The 21,212-nt window shown below is 43.9% G+C and overlaps 2 protein-coding genes across 4 annotated transcripts; one reads left to right on the forward strand and one right to left on the reverse strand.

Moving 5' to 3' along the window:
* The first annotated feature begins 7,221 nt into the window (after window positions 1–7,221).
* Window positions 7,222–8,721, forward strand: LOC136543487 (putative disease resistance protein RGA3). Its single transcript, XM_066535921.1, has one exon. The coding sequence runs from the start codon at window positions 7,222–7,224 to the stop codon at window positions 8,719–8,721; it is 1,500 nt and encodes a 499-aa protein (XP_066392018.1).
* A 289-nt stretch (window positions 8,722–9,010) lies between these two features.
* LOC136541551 (glucose-1-phosphate adenylyltransferase large subunit 4, chloroplastic/amyloplastic-like) lies at window positions 9,011–21,043 on the reverse strand. Of its 3 annotated transcripts, none has more exons than XM_066533481.1 (16): window positions 20,698–21,041; window positions 20,421–20,552; window positions 20,047–20,220; window positions 19,842–19,934; window positions 19,670–19,753; window positions 19,530–19,585; window positions 19,132–19,225; window positions 18,765–18,877; window positions 18,361–18,433; window positions 18,173–18,253; window positions 18,010–18,096; window positions 17,821–17,925; window positions 11,842–11,948; window positions 11,705–11,765; window positions 10,973–11,096; window positions 9,012–9,517 (listed from the first exon to the last, which is right to left on the reverse strand). In XM_066533481.1, exons 1-15 carry the CDS (start codon window positions 20,863–20,865, stop codon window positions 10,995–10,997), a joined length of 1,530 nt encoding a protein of 509 aa, XP_066389578.1. In that variant the 5' UTR covers window positions 20,866–21,041; the 3' UTR covers window positions 9,012–9,517; window positions 10,973–10,994. The 3 variants fall into 3 exon arrangements, with proteins under 3 accessions (XP_066389580.1, XP_066389578.1, XP_066389579.1); XM_066533482.1 differs by lacking the exon at window positions 9,012–9,517 and adding an exon at window positions 9,529–10,375 and having other exon boundaries at window positions 20,698–21,043; XM_066533483.1 differs by lacking the exons at window positions 11,705–11,765; window positions 11,842–11,948 and having other exon boundaries at window positions 9,011–9,517; window positions 20,698–21,043.
* Window positions 21,044–21,212: the final 169 nt, after the last annotated feature.

Consider the following 21,212-nt stretch of genomic DNA (forward strand, 5'->3'; position numbering starts at 1 on the left):
GAAACAGGTTTTGTTCAGGACTCGGCACAAAGTGAAGGCCCCCAACACCAAATGAGTATTCGAGATCTCTTGTTTGGTAGTAATAAATTTAGACCTCGTGGGAGGTTTGGTGTTCTTGCGTGGAGGTCACACATACCACCTCACTACAGCTACCGAAGGACTGAAAACGGTGACCGGGGGTAAATGGGAACCGTAAAATTTCTCGGGAAGTATTCGGCCACTGTCCTAAATTCACCTCCAAACCCCGCGAGGCAACCAACATGATGTCCCAAGACGGAACTCAAATTGGAGATCAAACCTGAAAACCGCGGACGAAACAAAATTCCAGGCCGGAAAATAGACCGGAAATTCGGAGAGCACAGACCGGAAATTCACCTGGAAATTTGTTCGTCTCAGCACTGAACTGCACAGCACCTCAGGAAGAGAGAGAGACGCACAGCGTGGGGCTGCTCACGCTGGCCAAAAATCGGAACCAGTGAATTCCATCAAGCAAAAAGAAGTAATTTTATACTCCAAAAAAAATACCCAATGAAGCTTAGGTGTTGCACGGATGCAAGCAGCAAACTTCTGACCAATCAAAATTCAAGACTCAAAGCAAGCACGAATTGCACATGCACAGCTACGGAGGGGCTGCTCTCCGACCGAATCTGACCGGGCTGCTGCCTGTGCGCTGGACACAGGGAGGGAGACGGACGGACAGAAACTGCAGGGCACCGGACACGCTTCTCAAATGTGGACCTTCCTTCGTTAGCGCTACGAGCCCTCTTGTCAATCTACCTATATTGCTGCTTTATGCCTGGAGCAATTGTTACAGCAGGGTGACAGTTCAGTTGAGGAGTTCTTTCAACAGCTATATGCAGTATGGCTACAGCTTGTCTCTAGCTACTTGTGATTCCTGCAGGAAGCAGCGAATTCATCTTGAGCTTCGTCTCACCTATGACTTCATGACTTGTCTTCGTCCTGAGTTTGAGCCTATTCGTGCTCAGTTACTTGCTTGGGAGCCATGTGTGTCCTTGATGGAGGCTCTTGCTATTGTTCGTAACAAGGAGACTCGTCTTCGTTTAGCCTGACCTCCTCCTCAATTCTGGCTGCTCTATCTGCATCCTCTGGAGTTTTTCGTTCCGCTCCTAAGGGATCTTCTTTAGTGGTCTCTGTCTTTGGGATCACAGATTAGGTGGACCTCATTGTGATCACTGCGACAGAGATGGACATGTAGAAGCTCACTGTTACAAGAAGAAGAGGCAGCAGAGTAATACTTTAAAATGGAGGGAGTACTTTCTTCGTTCAAAAGAGAATGTACATCTCATTCAAAATACATGGAGTTCAGATGTGTTTGGATTCTCTGCTGGTACGGTCCGTGTCTGTTCCGACCGAGCAGGACCTGGCTAAATGGGCCGCGCGACGCGACATGGCCCACCAGGTACGGTCTGTGTACTGTAGTTACGAACGAGCTGGTGTGGTCCAGTTGAGCGTCAAACACTAGAATGTGGCCCATTGCAAATTTTTGCAATCTGGACACTGTAGCACGTTTCGTTTGTATTTGACAAACTTTGTTCGATCATGGGCTAACTAGGCTCAAAAGATTTGTCTCGTGATTTACAACCAAACTGTGCAATTAGTTATTTTTTTTAACTACATTTAATGCTCCATACATACGTCCAAAAATTAATGTAATGAAGAGAGAGTGAAAAAACTTAGAATTTTGAGGCAATCCAAACAAGACCTATATTCAGTTGGCCATAATCGAACTATTGAATATGAAAATATATTCAGTTGAGCGCTACTCAGACGAGCTCGCACGGCGCCTAAACGCACGGCGCTGGTAGCGCTGCTGCCTGCCCCACTCGCGTGCGACGAACGAACACAGCGAACGAACAGAAGAAACAGGCGGCCAAAAGATCAACGAAAATCGATCAAATACTCCATGACTGGTTCCCAAAATTTGCAATGATGAAATTCAACTTGCTACGAGCCTATCCCCAAGAAATCATGACCTGGGATTGACCCAAGCTCTAGAAATTTGAGATCAAGGAAGAACTCGAAAACTTTTCCAAAAACAAAAAAAAAACACAGCACAGTAAAGAATAAAATCACACAAAAATCACAGAGACTAGATATGAATCCCGGATGGATTCGGGTCTCCGTTCCCATCTCAAAATATCAGTTTACACAATTTGGAAATAGTGGACCTCAAGAACACTAGAGAGGAAGGCTGGAAGGGAAAAACCTAAGAATGAAAAAAGCTAAGGCCAGGTTTAGTTTTCTCCAAAAACCTAAGAACACTATAAAAAAAGAAGATTCTCCATCACATTAAACTTGCGGTACATGCATGAAGTACTAAATGTAGATGAAATAAAAAAACTAATTACACAGTTTGATTCTACTTTGCGAGACGAACGTTTTGAGCCTAATTAATCAATGGTTGGACAATTATTACCAAATACAAACGAAATGCTACAGTACGTTACAGTGCGCAGCAGTGAATTCGGCGGCGCTGAATCCGGCCACCTAAACGTGGCCTAAGAGGAAAGATCAAGTGGAGTTAGTCCCATCTTATTTATAGGTCTATTACATAATTCTATTTTTGCCCCTACATATTTTTTAGGGCGAACCATCTAGCCTAAGAGCATTATGGTCCACGCTTCCTGCACAGATTTGCTTCGCCTCAACGCAACCTCTGTGATTCCGCCATGTGTCGCCCTGTTCCTCCTCGGAACCTTCGTCTGGGTTTTGAGGCCAAACCCGCGAAACCGTCACCCGGTGGTTTTGAGGCTCAACCCACCAAACCGCCGCAAGTAGCGTACTCCATACACGTCTCCCACCACTCGACGTGTATCACCTCCGTTCTCGACCGCCCGGGCGCCAAGTCATCCAGAGCCTACGCTCGACTTGCACATCCGCCATCTTGACTCGGTCAACATGATCACTCCTCCATGTACACTTGCACTTATCGATGTCCCCAGATATCAGCCACCACGGCTGGTCACCCGGCCTCCTAGTCCCTCGGTCCAAGCCTCACGTTCGTTCTTCACCACTCCCAGTCCATCGGCACGGCACGTTCCTACTCGGCCTTCACCTCGTCGTCGACCACCGCCTCCGAGCTCCACACCTGCGCACCAAAAGCCAAGAGATATGTTGCACAACCCAACTCACACCATAGTTAGTTCATAAACTCAACACAAGACACGAATCACGTTGACAATCACTCATCATAAATCCGAACCACGACAACTATCAACCCTATGTTCACAACTACGCGATGAACTGTGAGGTGCGGAGGCCCGGGCAACTGCTCTCCCGGAAGAAGCCAGTATAACAGATTGCGAGCTGATCCTCTTGTTGTTGTGTTGTCTCTCAAAGCGATCTGTTATCATCTCACATGACTTCAAATTTTTATGAACTAAACTCCATAATGTTCAATTCAGTACAGTCATGACTTTACATTTTTATGAACTAAACTCCATATTGTTCAATTCAGTACAGTCTGTTATATCTCAGAGCTGTATACTAACATTAATATGATAGTGTGAAGGTCTCTTCAGAGTAGTATGGTTACAGTTTCCATGGAACAAACGAAATCACACAAATTTTGGTTAATATACACTGATTTCTCAACATTGGGAACATTTGGTAATTAAATAACATTATAAAAATATTTAAGTTGGCATTGTTTATGTTAGCAAAATGGAATGTACGTGTCTTATTTTTCGTGTCTCTCAGTTTTTTCGCAAAATTAAAATATTTTTTCTAATTTATTTAGTGGCTTGAAAAGTGCAATCCTTTTCTAATTTTAGCTCTTTTTAGCTACCTAGCACGAGAGACATAGGCTATTGCTTTGGTGAGCCTAAGCTCGAGCCGGCAAAATCCTGATCGATAATGATACACAACGTGCGTCAGACGGACGGACCCGACCCACCCATGCCGCACACCGCCTCCCGCACTCCAACTTATCCATCCTCAACTGCTCACTCCTGCAGTGCTCGCGTCCCTCCCCATTCTTATCCTTTCGCGTCCTGGGCCCACACCCGACGACGCGGGCATCGCTGCTTCCTGCCCGACGGCGGCTCCTTCGCCCACCCCCAGTGTCCTCCTCTCCCACCCCGTCGGCTCCTTCCCCCAACCCGGCGTCCTCCTCCCCACCCGGCGGCCTTCTCTCCCACCCCGACACTCGATGTGGAAGCGGTGGCCACACCGCGGCAGCGCGTGGGCCATCGCCGTCGACCGTCGCGGCGGTCCTTGTTCCCCTCCCCCGTCATCTATGTTTCTCGACCCTAGGCGGCTCCTTCCCCCACCCCGACGTCCTCCTCCCCCACCCCGGCGGCGCCCCTCCCCCTACACCGACGTCCTCCCCCACTGGGAGCCCCCAATGCCCGCAGATCCAGCGGCCAGGCTCTCTCTCTCTCACTCCCCCTATGTTGCAATTGTATATTTCAAATGTTTCAGGAGTTTCAGAGGTATATTGCATTTGTTTCATATGGATGTTGCAAAAGTAGATCGGGGGATGTTGCACATGTTGCAATTGTTTCAGGGGCATGTTGCAAGAGTATGTTTCGAGTGTTTCAGACGTTTCACTGTGTTTTTCGGACGCATGTTGCAATTGTGTTTATCTAGATGTTGCATATGTTTCACACATATGTTGCATGTGTTTTATTCGGATGTTATCTATGGTTGCAATGGTTTTCAAGTGTGTTTCAGGTGTGTTTTTCAAGTGTTTTATAAGCATGTTTCAAGTGTTTCATAAGCATGTTTCAAGTGTTTCAACTGCCTTCAGACATATGTTGCAACCGTTGTATTTGGATGTTTCAAAAGTAGCTCCTACCACCTTCTGCTGCATCATCTCTCCTGAAGCCGGCAGGGCATCCATACGAATGAGGGATGGGCGATGGGCGACGCTACCTCCGGAGCGGGATGGACGTTGGGCGGAGGGTTGCGTACGTCGCTGTTGGGAGCAGGAGGTGCAAGCGCGTGGTGATGTGGGCGTGGCGGGCGAGCTCTCCTGTTGCGCGGGCGCAGCGGACGCAATTTCTGTTTGGATTCGAATTTTTACTTGAGGGGGCGGGCGGTTGCGTCGAATGGAGCCGCGTTCGGACACAGGCCTAAGGTCGGACGTCCGGACGCTAGGCTTGCCTAATCCTGATTGATGGAGATCAGTTTATGTCACTGCCCTAAATTACAGTTCAATCCATCCTAATCTACATGCCCACCTGAATTGAGGTGGATTATCATGTAGTCAAATCAGCTTTTATGGAGTTTACTCTATGAATCTGAGCTACACGAACGCACGATTAATTACTGATTTGCTTTAAAAATCTACAGAAAAGATTTAAGACAGTAATAAATATCTACATGACCAATAAAAATAAATTAATATATTCTTCCAGCAATGTTTAAATATTTGTATTAACTCAAATAACAACAAAAAATGTGTATTACATGAGATCTTCAAGATCATAATGAATTCAGGCTAAATAAACTCCCTCCGTCCCAAATTATAAATTATTCCAACTTTCTTGAAGAGTCAAAACATCTTAAATTTGATAAAATTTATATAATGAAATATTAACATTTATGATACCAAATAAGTATCATTAGATTCTTCATTAATTTATTATTTTTATATTATATCTATTTTATGTCATAAATTTTGTAATTCTCTCTATAATTTTGGTCAAACTTGAGTTGTTTTAACTCTCTAAAAAAGTTGTAATGACTTATAATTTCGGATGGAGGGAGTACAACATAACATAAGATGATTATTAGAAAATAAGTGCATTAATTAAGACGTAAATAACAAATAACCGAAAAAATCATTTCCACTAAATAATTTACAACATAAATACAGAGGCAAAAATTACAATAAAACATTAGCCACCCATGCTTTTTTAGGTAACAAAATTGTAATGCCTTCGTGTAGAAAGGTTTTAGTTTGTCTTTTTGCCTTTGGCTACCAGTTCCATAAACTTCCAAGTTTGATGAAAGTTATGATTCAAGATTAGAAAAAGAAAGAAGCAAACGATAGAAAAGACAGGGAAACACTCCAATCTACTGACGGAAAAACCAAACTCTATTAAACACTTTGCTCCTTTTTTACATAACATTTTTGCTGGAAATTATTTTTGAAACAAACTAGGTAGGAGAGCTGCTGAATATATTTTAAAAAAAGATGAACAATAAAAACAACTAAGAGCCGACAATTAAAACAACTACACAAGGTATTTGGACTACAGACATCAACAAAGCCCGCACAATAAAGATACACCACTAAACAAGACCACTGCCCCACTAAAGAAGGCATAAGTGATGTCACTCAACAACTAACCCAACACCATTACCGGATGACAAAACTGCCAAATCGAGACGGCATGCTCGTCCGCATCTAAAACATATATGTCGATTAATTCTACGCACGAGCGACCATGTCTTCTCTCTGTAAGTACTTTGATTTCTACAACAGCTCTCTTCAAAACATTAGACCATCACGAACATATTCAGAGACAAGCTCATTTCTATCGTTAGTTCCAGGGTGAGGAGCTGAGGTTTTCTACCATGGCGATGTTCTTGTCTTCCATTTTTGAGCGACCTTACCGGTAGATCATATCGTTCCTGATCGACAAATGCACGAGGTTCCCGCCGATTAATTAAACTAGATATGGTTCCCGATTAGAAAATGAAAGAAGCAAAAGATAGAAAAGACAAGGAGCAATGCAATCTATATGAAAGGAAAACGCAAACTTTATTAAACAATTTCATTCCTTTTTTTTTTAACAGAACTGGCAGGTGCACTGCCTTTTCATTTAGTAGAAATCTTTCATTCCTTTTGACATAACATTTTTGCCAAAAATTTATTTTTGAAAATGTACTTTGTAGAAGAGCTGCTGATTATATAAAAAATGAACAGCAAAAACAACTACGCGCTAACAATATAAAAAGTTATATCGTCATAACTGACGTTACACCGCAGCTAACCCAACAGGTCAACACCATCCCCAGATGACAAACTACCAAATCGACACAAATTAAATGTCGTCAGTGCTTGCACCACCGTCACTGCTTGCCGATTAATTCTATGCACGAACGAGAATCATGTATTCTCTCCGCCAGCACTTCGATTTCCAACAGCTCTCTTCAAAACATTGGTCTATATTACGCCAAGGGTCAGGAATATTCACACAAGCTCATTTCTATCGGTAGTTCAAGGGAGAGGAGTTTAGGTTTTCAACCATGGCAATGTTCTTGTCTTCAATTTTGAGCGACCTTACCACTAGATCCATATCGTTCCTGATCGACAAATGCTCGAGGTCGATCTCGCCGCCGACAGTAGAGGAAACGCTGAGCAACCTACAGCGGCTTCTCCTCCGGGTTCATGTCATCGTCGAGGAGGCCGATGAGCGGCACATCAGTAACCAGGCCATGCTCCGGCAGTTGAGCCAGCTAAGGAAGGAGATGTACAGAGGGTATCACACGCTTGACACCTTCAGATGCCGAGTGAGCCCATCTTTCACCACATCCACATCCATTTTCAGTCCTGCCAAACGCATCCGTTTCAGCAGCGATGGCAGCTCAAGTGAACAAGAGGAGCAGTTCAGACAAGCTCTTGGCTGCCTAGAGATCATCATCAGAGATGCAAGTGAGCTCGTTGTGTTCTTGAGTGGATGTCCTCGCCGGTGCCGCCAGCCCTACAGCATGTACCTGATTCTGGACAAGTGCATGTTCGGTCGCCAAATGGAGATGGAGCAAATCTTGGGCTTCCTGCTGCAGGAAGAGGTTCCCATCCATGGAAACACACCAGGTGTCCTGCCCATCATTGGGCCGAGCAAAGTAGGGAAGAGCACCCTAATTGAGCACGCTTGCAACGATGAGAGAGTGCGTGACCACTTCTCTGAAATCAAGTGTTTCAGACAATGTAGTACAAGAGATGAGAGGACAGTGGCAACTCTAAGTGATTGTGATGTAATCAAGCACCGTAGCCGTGCCATTGACGAAGAAAGGATATTGGTGATAATCGAACTAACTGGTGACATGGATGAAGATGTATGGAGGAAATTTTACTCTGACTGCAAACATCATGTTGCAGGTGGGAGTAAAATTATTGTCGCTAGTCGATCCAACAAGATTGTGAGGTTTGGAACAACACAACCGCTGGAAGTAAGATTCCTCACGCCAGAAGAGTATTGGTACTTCTTCAAGGTGCGTATATTTGGTAGCACAGACACACAAGACCACCCGAAACTGGCATCAATAGCCATGGACTTGGCGCATGAGATGTGCGGGTTGCGCGGGTCTTTCTTTACCGCAAGCATCGTCAGCGCCCTGCTGAAAGCCAATTTCGACACCCATTTCTGGAGCGTGGTTCTTGCAAGCATGAAAAGGTTCAAGCGGGCAAATTCCTTGCTCTACGGAGAGAAATGGGATTGTTTCTTGCAGGGAATCGAGCCGGTAAATATCCCAAGAGTAAACAAGACATCTTCTGAATATTTGGTGGTTCTTCATGACTATGAAACAGGTTTTGTTCAGAACAAGGCTGAAAATGAAGGCCCTCAGATGAGTATCCGAGATCTCTTGTCTGGTAGTAACAGTGTTAGACCTCGTGGGAGGTTCGAAGTTGTTACATGGAGATCACATATACCACCACACTACAGCTACATGTGGGAGTGTGAGGTGCGGAGGTCACAGCGAATGGTCTCGAGGAGGAAGAGAATTCAACAGATTCAGCAGAGCTGATCATCATTGTCGTCTCTCATGACTTCGATTCGGAGGTAGAACAAAATAAGATGTACTCTCTCCGTTTTTCTTTCCTTCTTTTCCATTTCAGTTTCTGTGGTGTCTGATATAGTGTGTTTGTGCCAAAAATAACTATTTTTATTAGTAGTTAACGTCTTCTGTCAAGGAAAATTAATAAGTAGTTCAAATGGTGAAGGTTTGACGAGTACTCCATTTCAAATTGTAAGTTGTTCTGGCTTTTGTAGATGCATAGCATTGCTATGCATTTAGACATAATGTATATTTAGACACGCAGCAATAGCTACAATTTAAAACAGAGGGAGTACAGTCTAGACAGAATGCCAAACAACAAATAAACAACTAAGAGTGGGTACTTTTCACGAAGAGTAGTGGACTACGAGTGAAGTAGAATCAAGAGTCTTCATCACAATAAACAAATAAGCTATCTACTATAGCATGCTCTCTTGTACCGTACCTATCTCTCGCCTCTACATGTACAGTTACTTTACATAAATTACTGCAAAAAAGGAAGAAAGGTACCCTGTGTGCGCAGCGGCGCCAGCACTAGCTGAGGTGAAAGAACGTGCAATGGCCTCATGCTCATGGTCTGGCAGTAATGTTGGTGTGTTGCAGGTGCAGGTGATCTATGCCTCTATCCACAGTTCTTAGCTGCACTGCATCGACAGTCTTGTAATCTTTTGTGCTATTGGGTTTTATTGACTGCATCTGCGTAGAACTCTGCTGTGAGCTTCAATGGCGTGTTTCAGAGGTAACACTTCACTGAGGGATTGGTATTCTGCAATTTACAGGCATGGATTTATGACTCGGTGACATATATAATTTCAAAGCAGTAAGTTCATGGTATGCATCTCATAATAATCAATTTCTCAAAAAATATATAACCAAAATAATCACCAAGGATTCATAGATAGGATGGGAATTGGAACACTAGAAAATTAGCCCTATCCTGAATCCTGTTTCAACCAGTTTTAAGCTGTTGAAGTCCATTTTTCTTTACTCGAGGAACTGTAGGCACCAAAGCTACCTTAAGAGAAATCATCCCTTATATCCCCAAGCATTTGCAAGTGTCAACAACTTCATCATCTCCAAGCATGTGCTGCTAACTCCAAATTGTGTGTATCCTCAAATGCACTATATAATTGGCACATACCCTACAGTATGAACAGGTGCGAAGCTAGTGCTAAATTAACCCTAGCAGACCAGTCAAGGAACATGTATTATTTCTTTGAAATTTACAGTGAATGGCCTTAGTTAGTGGCAAAAATACTACTATCATGGTGCCTTGGCTCCAAGGTAGCTCAATCTAGGGAAATCGCCCCTGAGTATCAATACATTTGTTGAGCATGTTCCCAATACATACAAGAAACGGATCTTTCCCCTGCCAACTTTTTTTTTTATCCACATGATGTTTAGTAGATAGTAAAGATTCATATACAGATCTTTCCACTGCCATACTTAGCATGAGAGATCTGAGGATGATATAGTCATAAAAAAAGGTCCAAATGCATCGACCCTCAACCTGGGAACGTCGACCACAACCGGGGTACGCAGGATCATTTTCGACCCCGTCATGTAAAAGCCTCTCACAAGTACCATACCACGTTCCTCGACCCTGTCGATTTGGGAACAAGCCCTAGTAATGGAATAACACTTTCAAAAGAAATGGCAAGTCTTGTGACAGCAGGTAATCCTAGTCCTAGAAAACGAATATGTTAAGCTACTCAGAATGCTGCCTCTGACAAGAAAAGAAGGAGGGCATAAGGGTACAAGTTGCAAGAGATTTAGGCAGTGGAAAAGGTTGATCTCAACTTCTCAAGGAGTAGGACGGGCTGCAAGCAACATCTATAAGCTTCTTCCAGCATAGGGTGTATGGAAATGTTGCACAGGCAGGCATTACCTTAGACGTAGGCAATTAAGGTAGTACCTACATTACACAGCTATGAATATTATTAATTCTTTCTTTTCATTCTTTACGTGTCAGCAGTTAGTACACTGTTTACAGAGTGTTTCTTCACTACCTAACTTTACAGTAGCAATTGATTTGGTGCTAACACTAGACAAATCTGGACATTCTTCATTTATTCATTATGCTTATAACTAGTTTATTTGTCAATATTTCTGGACTGTACATGGAACATTCATTCTCTAACTTTATCATGGTTTTTTGTAACTGAAATTATCATGTGCATTAACATTAATCCCACACTCTTAAGCATCACACGTAGCTTACCTGCCGATAATTCTATAATCTTCTAAATTGTTGTATCATTCAGAATTACTGCATTCTTGAGCACCACAGTTATCCCAGAACGAATGTAATATCCTTCAGCTGGCCTGTCTGCTTCTTGCACATTCTGCATTCATAAGGGAATATTCTCAGCTCAACATCTTACTGTGGAAAAAATGGCAACCAAGAATTTCATAACATGAACAAAAATAACATTTGCAGAATGTAATACCCTAGTTATATGTCATATTGGCCCCAATTTTACCATGGTTTTCCTGGCCACCTTTTTTAGCATAGTAGGTTAAGGTCATTTCATTCTAGCAATGCCTTTTTAAGAAGAGATAAGGCTATTTCTAAGCCAAAAAAACAAGCATATATCACAACTTTTGTAAAGAAACTTGCAACCCAAAAAAACATATTTCAGATCAAGTGATAGTTGATTGCAGAATGTTTCTTGCCTCTGCGATAAGTAGTACATATTCCTAAATGCACAAAAAGCTGGCATTCTTTGTTATTTGTAGTTGGTCAAATGAAGTGTCAACCGTTGATTCATTACTGCAAGCATGTTCATGCTCATCCTTACCGAGTAATCTTATGGTAGCATGCTATGCTCATTGTTACAGAGTAATTTATTTTATCAGTAAATGGCTAAGAAACTGAGCTAGCAGATGTTGAAGAGGCTCAAACGTATGGACTTCAAAGGCTTCCATAAAATTTATGAAGAGGAGGTCATACCTCAGAGTTCATAATGACTACATTCTTCCCAATTCGAGCATTTTTATCAATGATACAGTTCCTGTGTGACAAAACTCTATGTCAATGGAACATGCATAATACTTATGCAACCAAGTTTATAACAAATACACAATAACCTTATTTTAGTGTTCTCTCCAACACCGACTGGAACTTTTCCAACTGACAGTTCAGATAGTCTCTCAACTTCAGTCTGGTAGTAATCTGCCCCCATCATCATTGTGTCCTAAACCAGTTTGTTGTTCTATTAATAAACTTGAAAATAAACAAGCAATCCACAATACTCAATTAGAATAAAAACTTATCGGTTATCAATACTGGATACCTAGTCGCATTTTAGAGTACAGTTGACAATTAAATAACCATGCACATTTTGCTTCAAAATCAAAACCAACAAACAACAACAACAACAACAACAACAACAACAAAGCCTTTAAGTCCCAAACAAGTTGGGGTAGGCTAGAGTTGAAACCCAACAGAAACAATCAAGGTTCAGGCACGTGAATAGCTGTCTTCCAAGCATTCCTATCTAAGGCTAAGTCTTTGGGTATATTCCATCCTTTCAAGTCTCCTTTTATTGCCTCTATCCAAGTCAACTTCGGTCTTCCTCTGCCTCTCTTCACGTTACTATCCTGACTTAGGATTCCACTACGCACCGGTGCATCTGGAGGTCTCCGTTGCACATGTCCAAACCAATGTTTACAAGTCGTCCGATTAATCGCGATTAATCGCGATTAGTCGGTCTGGTCGGTCCCATGACCTCGATTAGAGACTTCGACTCGATTAGCTCGACTAGAAACCTGGTCGTCCGACTAGTCGACGACTAATCACGATTAGTCGTCCGACCAGAGGGCTGCACGACCAGGCTGGGCACTGCCTTCTTTGGGCTTGCCTGACTGGGCTTCAAGGTGAGTAGTTGGGCTACCAATTTGGCCCACTAGGGTTTGTAATATATATACAAGAGGCTCCTGGCTGCTGCTGCTCTTTCTCTCTTCTCCTCTCCTGGCTGCTGCTGCTCTCGTCTCCTCTCCTGGCTGCTGCTGCTCTCCTCTCCTCTCCTCTCCTGGCTGCTGCTGCTCTCTTCTCTCCTGGCTGCTGCTGCTCTCCTCTCCTCTCCTGGCTGCTGCTGCTCTCCTCTCCTCTCTTCTCTCCTGTGTGTGACGGCTGCTGCTCCACGCGCCTCCAGTCTTCCCCGTGTGCCTCCAGTCGCCGTTCTTCGTGATGAGCTGCTCCGACGACGGTATGTGCCTTTCCCCTCTCCATCTTCTTCCCTCCTCCCCCATCCCTCACTTTGCAGCTGCTAGGTTGCTTGCTGTGATGTACTTTTGTCCCTCTGCTATTCTCTGGCTCTCCATCGTCCATCCTAAGAAGTTGTTCTTCTGCAGATGTGGACCGACGATGTGCAAATGTGGAAGTGTACATGCCTCCGCCTGACCTTGAAGGAGGTGTTCCAGATTCATCAGTTGGGTCAGATCCTACTGCCATGGCTTCCTCATCTACTCTAGAAGATATTCCTTCCCTAATTGAGAGGGCTATAGCAAAACTACCTCCAGATCTTGCTGCCCATGCTGTTGACACAAAGAGAAAGGCAAGATCTCAAGACCCAGGATGGAAGTATGGGTGGTGGCCAGATCCTTCCAAGAAGGACTTTGTGCAGTGCATATTTTGCAGGAAGGTAGTCCCATCCGGAATATGCAGATTCAAGCAGCACCTTGCTGGGGGGTATGGAGATGCAATAAAATGTCCTAATACTCCAGCAATAGTTAGGAAGGAGATAGCTGTTTATCTGAAAAAGAGTTCAAGGACTGTTCTTGTGGAGGTACCTGTAGAAGATGAAGATGAACAAGATGCTGCTGGTGCAGAAGAACCTGTAGCTGTACCAGTACCAAGTTCTGGAACAAAAGTTAAGCAAGCCAAGAAGAAGATTGCTCAGGCTGCCATCACTTCTTTCACTATATCTGCTACAGCAAAACCAGCAACTCAAAAACAGTCCAGGTCAGTGAGTTCCATGCTTTGCAAGTCACCAGAAGAAGTAGTTGCAGAGAGGCACAAATCCAAGCAAAGTCAACCTACACTTGAGCAGTGCACAAAGAAAAATAAGGAGGCCAAAGTAATTGTTGATGATCATGTTGCCGATTTCTTTTATGAGAATCGCATTCCATTGAACGTCATTAATTCAAGAAGCTGGGAAGTTTTGCTTGAGTCAATTGGACAATATGGTCCTGGGTACCGCTCACCATCATATCATGATGTTAGGACTCCGCTGCTTGAAAGAGCTGTGAACAGAACAGTGGAATTGAGGAAGAAGCATGAGGAGGCTTGGAAGGAATATGGTTGCACCATAATGTCCGATGGGTGGACTGACACAAGCCACCGCCATCTCATCAATTTCCTTGCTAACAGTCCAGCAGGGACTTTCTTTCTAGGGTCTGTTGATGCTTCAAGTGAGATAGCAAATGCGAATATGTTGGCTGACTTGTTGGAGAAGCAAATTGATAAGGTTGGGAAGGAACACGTGGTGCAGATTGTCACTGACAATGGAGCCAACTTCAAGGCAGCAGGGAGGCTTTTAATGGAGAGGATCCCACATCTATTTTGGACACCATGTGCAGCCCATTGCTTGGATTTGTTGTTGGAGGATATTGGGAAGATCAAGGAATTCCACACTTGCATCAGCATGGCACAGAAGGTGACCAGATTCATGTACAAGCATGGGAGGGTTCTAGATCTAATGCGAAATAAGATTGGAGGAGATCTTGTGAGGCCAGCTGTAACTCGCTTTGCCACTTCATTTCTCACATTGGCAAGCCTGCATAAGAACAGGAGTGGATTGAGGAATTTAGTGGTTAGTGATGAATGGCATGCTACCAGTTTCTCTACCACTCAAGAAGGCCGGCGAGTTGAGAACATTATCCTTTCAATGCCATTTTGGAATAAAGTGGAATTATGCCTAAGAGCTTCACAACCACTTCTTGTAGCTCTAAGGATAGCAGATGGAGATGAGACACCAGCAGCTCCTGAGATTATGGCAGCCATGGATGTTGCAAAGGCCGCAATCAAGGATTCTTTGCAACGCAAACCAGATTTACTCAAAGAGGTACTAAAATACTATGATAACAGATGGGAAAACCAAATGGAGCAGCAGCTGTATGGAGCAGCCCTATACTTGAACCCAAGCAAGTTCTTTGCCCTAAAGGAAAAGGATAGGAGACAAGCAGGAAGGCTGAGAATCATGTTTAATCAAGTTATGTGGAAGATGGTGACTGATGATGAGGAGCAGAACAAGATAAGCAAGCAGGCAGAAGACTATGAGAGGGCTGAAGGCGAATCCTTCTCACAACCAGGAGCAATAAGAGACAGAGATAGAAAAAATCCTAGTAAGTTCTCTAATAACTATTTCATTCCCTTTTTTCTAAAAGCAATCAGCAATGAACTAATTAAGTACATTACAGTGCTTTGGTGGGGTGCATATGGTGGCCTCACATATGAGCTCCAATGTTTAGCAAAAAGGATTGTTAGCCTTTGTTGCGCTGCATCTGGATGCGAGCGTAGTTGGAGTGAATTTTCTGCTGTAAGTGCTAGTGTACTACTGCTGAGTAATTAAGTATGGTAGTAAACTAGTAATATTGATATGTGATTCTGCATTATATTTTGTGTAGGTCCATACAAAAAAGAGAAACCGATTAGAGCACCAAAGGTTAAATAAGTTGGTATATGTCAGTTACAACCGCAAGATGGAAAACAGATTTAAAAAAATTAGAGAGCTGGGTTCCAAAGGAAAGATATGCAATCCACTCTTGCTTGATGAATTTCATTGGGAAAATGAATGGGTCAATGAAAATTGTGAATCAGAACCAGTTCAGGAAGGTGGTGGCGATGCTATGACTTGGGCTGTTGTGGATGAGGCTATTGGTGCAACTCAGGGTCTAGAGGGACGTAACTTGCCTAGGGCTGCTGCTACTCGTGCTGCTGTTGCTGCCCCTGTGAGGCGTACTTATGCTAGGAACAGGAAGCGTCCAAGGAACACAGTGACTCTGACACAAGATATTGATGAAGTTGATGATGAAGACCAAGATCAGCATGTAGATTCAGCAATAGCAATGGAGGAGGATGAAGAATCTGCACCAACTGAAACTGGAGATGGACCAACTGGAGATGGAGATGGAGGCTTCACTTTTAATGTTGATTTGCTTAATTAGATGGCTAGTTGCCTACTTTTGTTGGACTGTTAAATTAGATGTCAATGTTTGTGACTGTGTTGAACACTTTAGCAGTTTCGCTTATGTGTACTGAACTTGAACACTTTAGCTTATGTGTACTGAACTTGTTTGCTAAATGCTAGTTATTTGCTACTGCAGCGGTGCTTGCTACTGCAGCAGTGCTGCTGTTGACCTGTGTCAAGATCAAGACTACATTAGTGTTGCTAATTATGGTCTTCTTTGGTATTTTAGGCTTCCAGCAGCAAGTCAGCAAAGAAATGGAGTTTGGGACAGGAATATGGACTTCTGGACATGGTAGAAAAGAGAAGAAAACAACTCCCACAAGTAAGTCACCACCTAAACTCAGTAGGAGACAGAGATGCTCTTGATGCTTGCTTTATTGTGTATACTATATATAGTATATATAGGTATATATATAGTAGGTATATATATCATGATATATAGGACGACCAGGGGTCGACTAGGTTCGACTAATCGTCCTGGTTGACGATTAATCGCGATTAGTCTTCTGGTCGGTCCCATGGCGACTAGGTTCGACTGGACGACTTGAAAACATTGGTCCAAACCATCTCAACCGGTGTTGGACAAGCTTTTCTTCAATTGGCGCTACCCCTAATCTCTCACGTATATCATCGTTCCGAACTCGATCCCTTCTTGTATGCCGCAAATCCAACGCAACATACGCATTTCCGCGACACTTAGCTGTTGAATATGTCGTCTTTTCGTAGGCCAACATTCTGCACCATACAACATAGCAGGTCTAATCGCCGTCCTATAAAACTTGCCTTTTAGCTTCTGTGGTACCCTTTTGTCACATAGGACACCAGACGCTTGCCGCCACTTCATCCACCCTGCTTTGATTCTATGGCTAACATCTTCATCAATATCTCCGTCCCTCTGTAGCATTGATCCTAAATATCGAAAGGTATCCATCCTAGGCACTACTTGACCTTCCAAACTAACATCTTCCTCCTCCCAAGTAGTAGTGCCGAAGTCACATCTCATATACTCAGTTTTAGTTCTACTAAGTCTAAAACCTTTGGACTCCAAAGTCTTCCGCCATAACTCCAGTTTCTGATTCACTCCTGTCCGGCTTTCATCAACTAGCACTACATCGTCCGCGAAAAGCATACACCAAGGGATGTCCCCTTGTATGTCCCTTGTGACCACATCCATCACTAAAGCAAATAAATAAGGGCTCAAAGCTGACCCTTGATGTAGTCCTATCCTAATCGGGAAGTCATCCGTGTCTCCATCACTTGTTCGAACTCTAGTCAAAACATTGTTGTACATGTCCTTAATGAGCCCGACGTACTTCGTTGGGACTTTATGTTTGTCCAAAGCCCACCACATAACATTCCTTGGTATTTTATCATAAGCCTTCTCCAAGTCAATAAAAACCATGTGTAGGTCCTTCTTCTTCTCCCTATACCGCTCCATAACTTGTCTTATTAAGAAAATGGCTTCCATGGTTGACCTTCCGGGCATGAAACCAAATTGGTTCATAATCAAAACCAACAAAAGGGTACAAATTTGGCACAAAACTAAACAAACAACAGAGTTCATAAATGCTCAATGATGCATGGTGATGCCACAAATGTGTATATTACAGAAAACAAACATAAATAGATGGGCACTGCAGAGTAATAATCTGATGGCTGTGATAACAGATTGGGCTACATCATCTGATGTTTTATTTAGCATTTTATATGTTTAATTACCATTGTGAGCATTAAATCTTCCTTAATAAAGTTCTGAAGATCAACCATGCATATTGAATACCAAAGGATAACATTTTCCCCACATAGCTCCCACCCCCTTAGGATAGTCTTAGATTTCCTTTGCAACTACATAAGTCACAAACACTCAATAACTTACCTTGAGCTGCACTCCCCGTTCTAATCTTGAGCGGATACCAATGACAGAGTGCTCAACACTGCACTCAGTTAGAAAGCAGCCATGTGAAACTATAGAGTTCAAAACCTGCACAAAAACAGATATATCAAGCAAGGCTGCCAGGAAATGAATTATAAACGAAACAATGTATAGGCGGTAAGAGATTCTGACCTTGCAGTTTTCTACCTTGGTTGGAGGTAAAAATCTAGGAGATGTAAAAATAGGTTTCACGGGATCATAAAAATAGAAGTTGGGAGACTAGAAAATAATAAATGAAATTATTATCCTGGCACAGAAAGATTAAGCCAGAAACGATGTCAATCGAAATGTAAACCTGATCAGTGAGAGCAAGGTTTGCTTCAAAGAAAGACTTTATTGTTCCAATATCTTCCCAGTAACCATCAAACAAATAAGCCTGGAGCCAACAGAAGAACATGTCCTTCAGAATCACTTGTTCATGACAACTAACAATGGGTAACATAAGTTGATTTTGGATTTTGGAGGATTGTAGAGTGTAAATACCTGCACATCATAATCTTTTGCAGCCATTGGAATCACTTCTGAGCCAAAATCATTAGCTGTAGGATAATGGCCTCTAATAAATATGCACAACAAACAAAGAACGTAAGTGCCGTCACCACCAGCTGCATCATAATGTGAATGAAGGTGCATGGAGAAATTGCAAGATGTAATAATTCCTGTCTTACAAGTTACAAGTCAGAAGAGGTAACGATTTTGTAACTTGTGGACAAATTCACATTCATTGGGAACCGCAAAAGAAAAGGCTTAATTAAAAGAAAGCTAGATGTATCGTTATACACAAGGTTGTGAACACAAAATGCCATCGATGCATTGTTCTTTCATGAAAAAAGGTTTTTTTTAAAAAATAAAAAAGCCTTACTTAGTGAGTTAGTTCTAATTCTTACCTCAGAAGCTTTCTGAGAACATCTGCCTTGAATACATATATTCCCATTGAAGCCATGTATTTGTATGTACTTGCAAACTCTGGGGATAATCCAAACAATCCCATGTCCAATTGCTGCATTAACAAGTATGGTAGACTATTTAAAAACCTTTCCACAAAGTAAACAAATCAAACGATAGCGTTCGAAATGAAGTTAGGGAGACAGAGGATTCAACTCAAATATTATAGAAAATGATGCAACATAAAAGGAAGCCCATGAACAAAAATGTTAATTATGCAAAAGAAAGGCAACATGTGGTCAATCTATACTTGTCTGAACAAATCGTTAAGTAGTTGTTCATTTTTGGGGTCAGTGAGAGGGAATGTACCATTGATTTCAATTTTTCACCCTTAGGCTTTTCAAGGAAATCAGTGATACGACCATTCCTGTCGGCCTTCATCAATCCAAAATCAGATGCTCGACTGCATGTAGATGAGATAAAAAAACAAATAAAAAGATAGGAATATGTTAGCGTGGGATATGTCAACAGAAAACAAGGCCATTCTAGTTCTTATAAAATGCAAAGCATGAGATATCCAAAGCTTTCCAGCATGAACATTGATGATGGTCATAAACAAGTATGCTCTAGTGAATAAACAGTGCATTACAGTATAGGTAACTAGCTAAGATATCATATTGGCATATTGCTTTGTTAGCCAACTGAAGACTAGTTTAATTACCAAGAAAAAGCAAGAAACAAATTCAAAAGGGACAAAGCTGAATAACCTTTCATCCATAGGAACACACGCAACTGAAATATCAGCACCAGAGTCAACATGTTTCTGCAAAACAGTGTTATAATATATCTTTGTCCAGCAACGAAAAAATAAGACTGAAACTACATCAACTTGGAGCAGATAGGAGACCTGCACAAAGTCCATGTAATCCATCCTATACAGATGATCGCCAGACAGAATCAGTATGTTTTCTATACATTTGAGTCTTGCGTCCTTCACAGAATATCAGGCAAAAAAGTTAATTGGAGATAGTGATAGCATCCTCCGAAAGGTAGAGCATTACACATGGCCCAGGAAGAACCTCAAAAAGCCAGAGGAACTGCCTGACAGCATCTGCTGTTCCCTGGAACCATTTCTTTCCGGATTCCCCAGCTGTCTGGGTAGCTGCCAGCACCTATTCCATGAGTAAAAATAAACAGGCAGAAAACATTGGTCACGTGCCCATCACACTGGTAACGCACAATGGCATTTCACAATTGACCCTGCTTAGACTGAAGAGTGTGTACCTCCACGGACCCACCACTAAATCCAACTCCCTCACCAAAGTTGTATGTCCGTGCGATATGGCGATTGAGAGACTGGGAATTGAACTGGGTGAGGACGTAGATCTTGTTGATCTTGCTGTTTATGCAGTTGCTCATCGGGATGTCGATGAGCCTGTAGCATCCCCCGACGGGCACCTGAAAGCGAGCGACAACAGCTGAATCACTATTACAGTAACTACCTCGCAGCTCAGTCGATTGCAACGGGAGTTTCCAACCGCTAATCCCAAGCTGTGAAATGCCGATTGCCCACCAAATGAATCAGGAATAACGAAATGCGATTTGTGAGCGATGGGGACATAGTCTAGAAACAGGGAGGGGGCTGAGGCGATTATTACCGCGGGCTTGGCCCTGGTCCGCGTGAGCGGGAAGAGGCGCGTGCCAGCGCCACCGCCGAGGATGATGGAGGCCACCGTGTCCGGGCTGACGTCCCTCCGCGCCGCCTGGGCGCCCGCGTCCGCCTGCTCCTCCTGGCACACAGGCGACAACCCGAAAATGTGATCGACCCGCCGTACCACGGACCGGCACGGCACGCAATACAGATCACGCGACGCTTGTGCGATTGTTGGAAGTCGGAACCACGCGGACCCCACGCAATGCGCGAGCGCGACTTACCTTGATCTCCCGGGGGGCGTCGGCGAGGACGCAGTTGCTGGTGGTGGCGGCGGCGGCGGCCGACAACGCGCGGCGCGGGACCGGGGGCGAGGCGCGGCGCGCGGGGAGCGTCGCCGCGGGGCTGGCGAGGAAGGCCGAGCTCGCGTGCGGCGCCGCGGGGTACGCCATCGGCCGTGCAGCCGTGGTACGTACGGGGGGCCGCGAGGGGCGAACGGAACGCGGGGGAAGGAGACGGCGGAACCGGGAGAGCCTCTCTCTCTGCCAGTGGGGTTGCAGCTCGGGGTTTTGTAACGGGACGGGACGGAGTGGAGCGGTGTGGGGAGCCGAGAAGAGTGGGGAGGCGCGTGGGGGCGGGCACGGGGGGGTTCGGATCCAGCTCGCGGCTCAAGGCACGAGACCTTGGCTGGCCGGCCGTTCGGCGGTGGTGGCCCGGCTGAATGCTTCTTGATTCCCCACGGTTCCGTTCCACCGCTCACCGCCAGCTTAAAAAAGCCGTCACCGCGCGCTCCTAGGCG

This window comes from Miscanthus floridulus, chromosome 3 (genome assembly GCF_019320115.1).
Source record: "Miscanthus floridulus cultivar M001 chromosome 3, ASM1932011v1, whole genome shotgun sequence".
In the NCBI taxonomy this organism is placed as follows: domain Eukaryota; kingdom Viridiplantae; phylum Streptophyta; class Magnoliopsida; order Poales; family Poaceae; genus Miscanthus; species Miscanthus floridulus.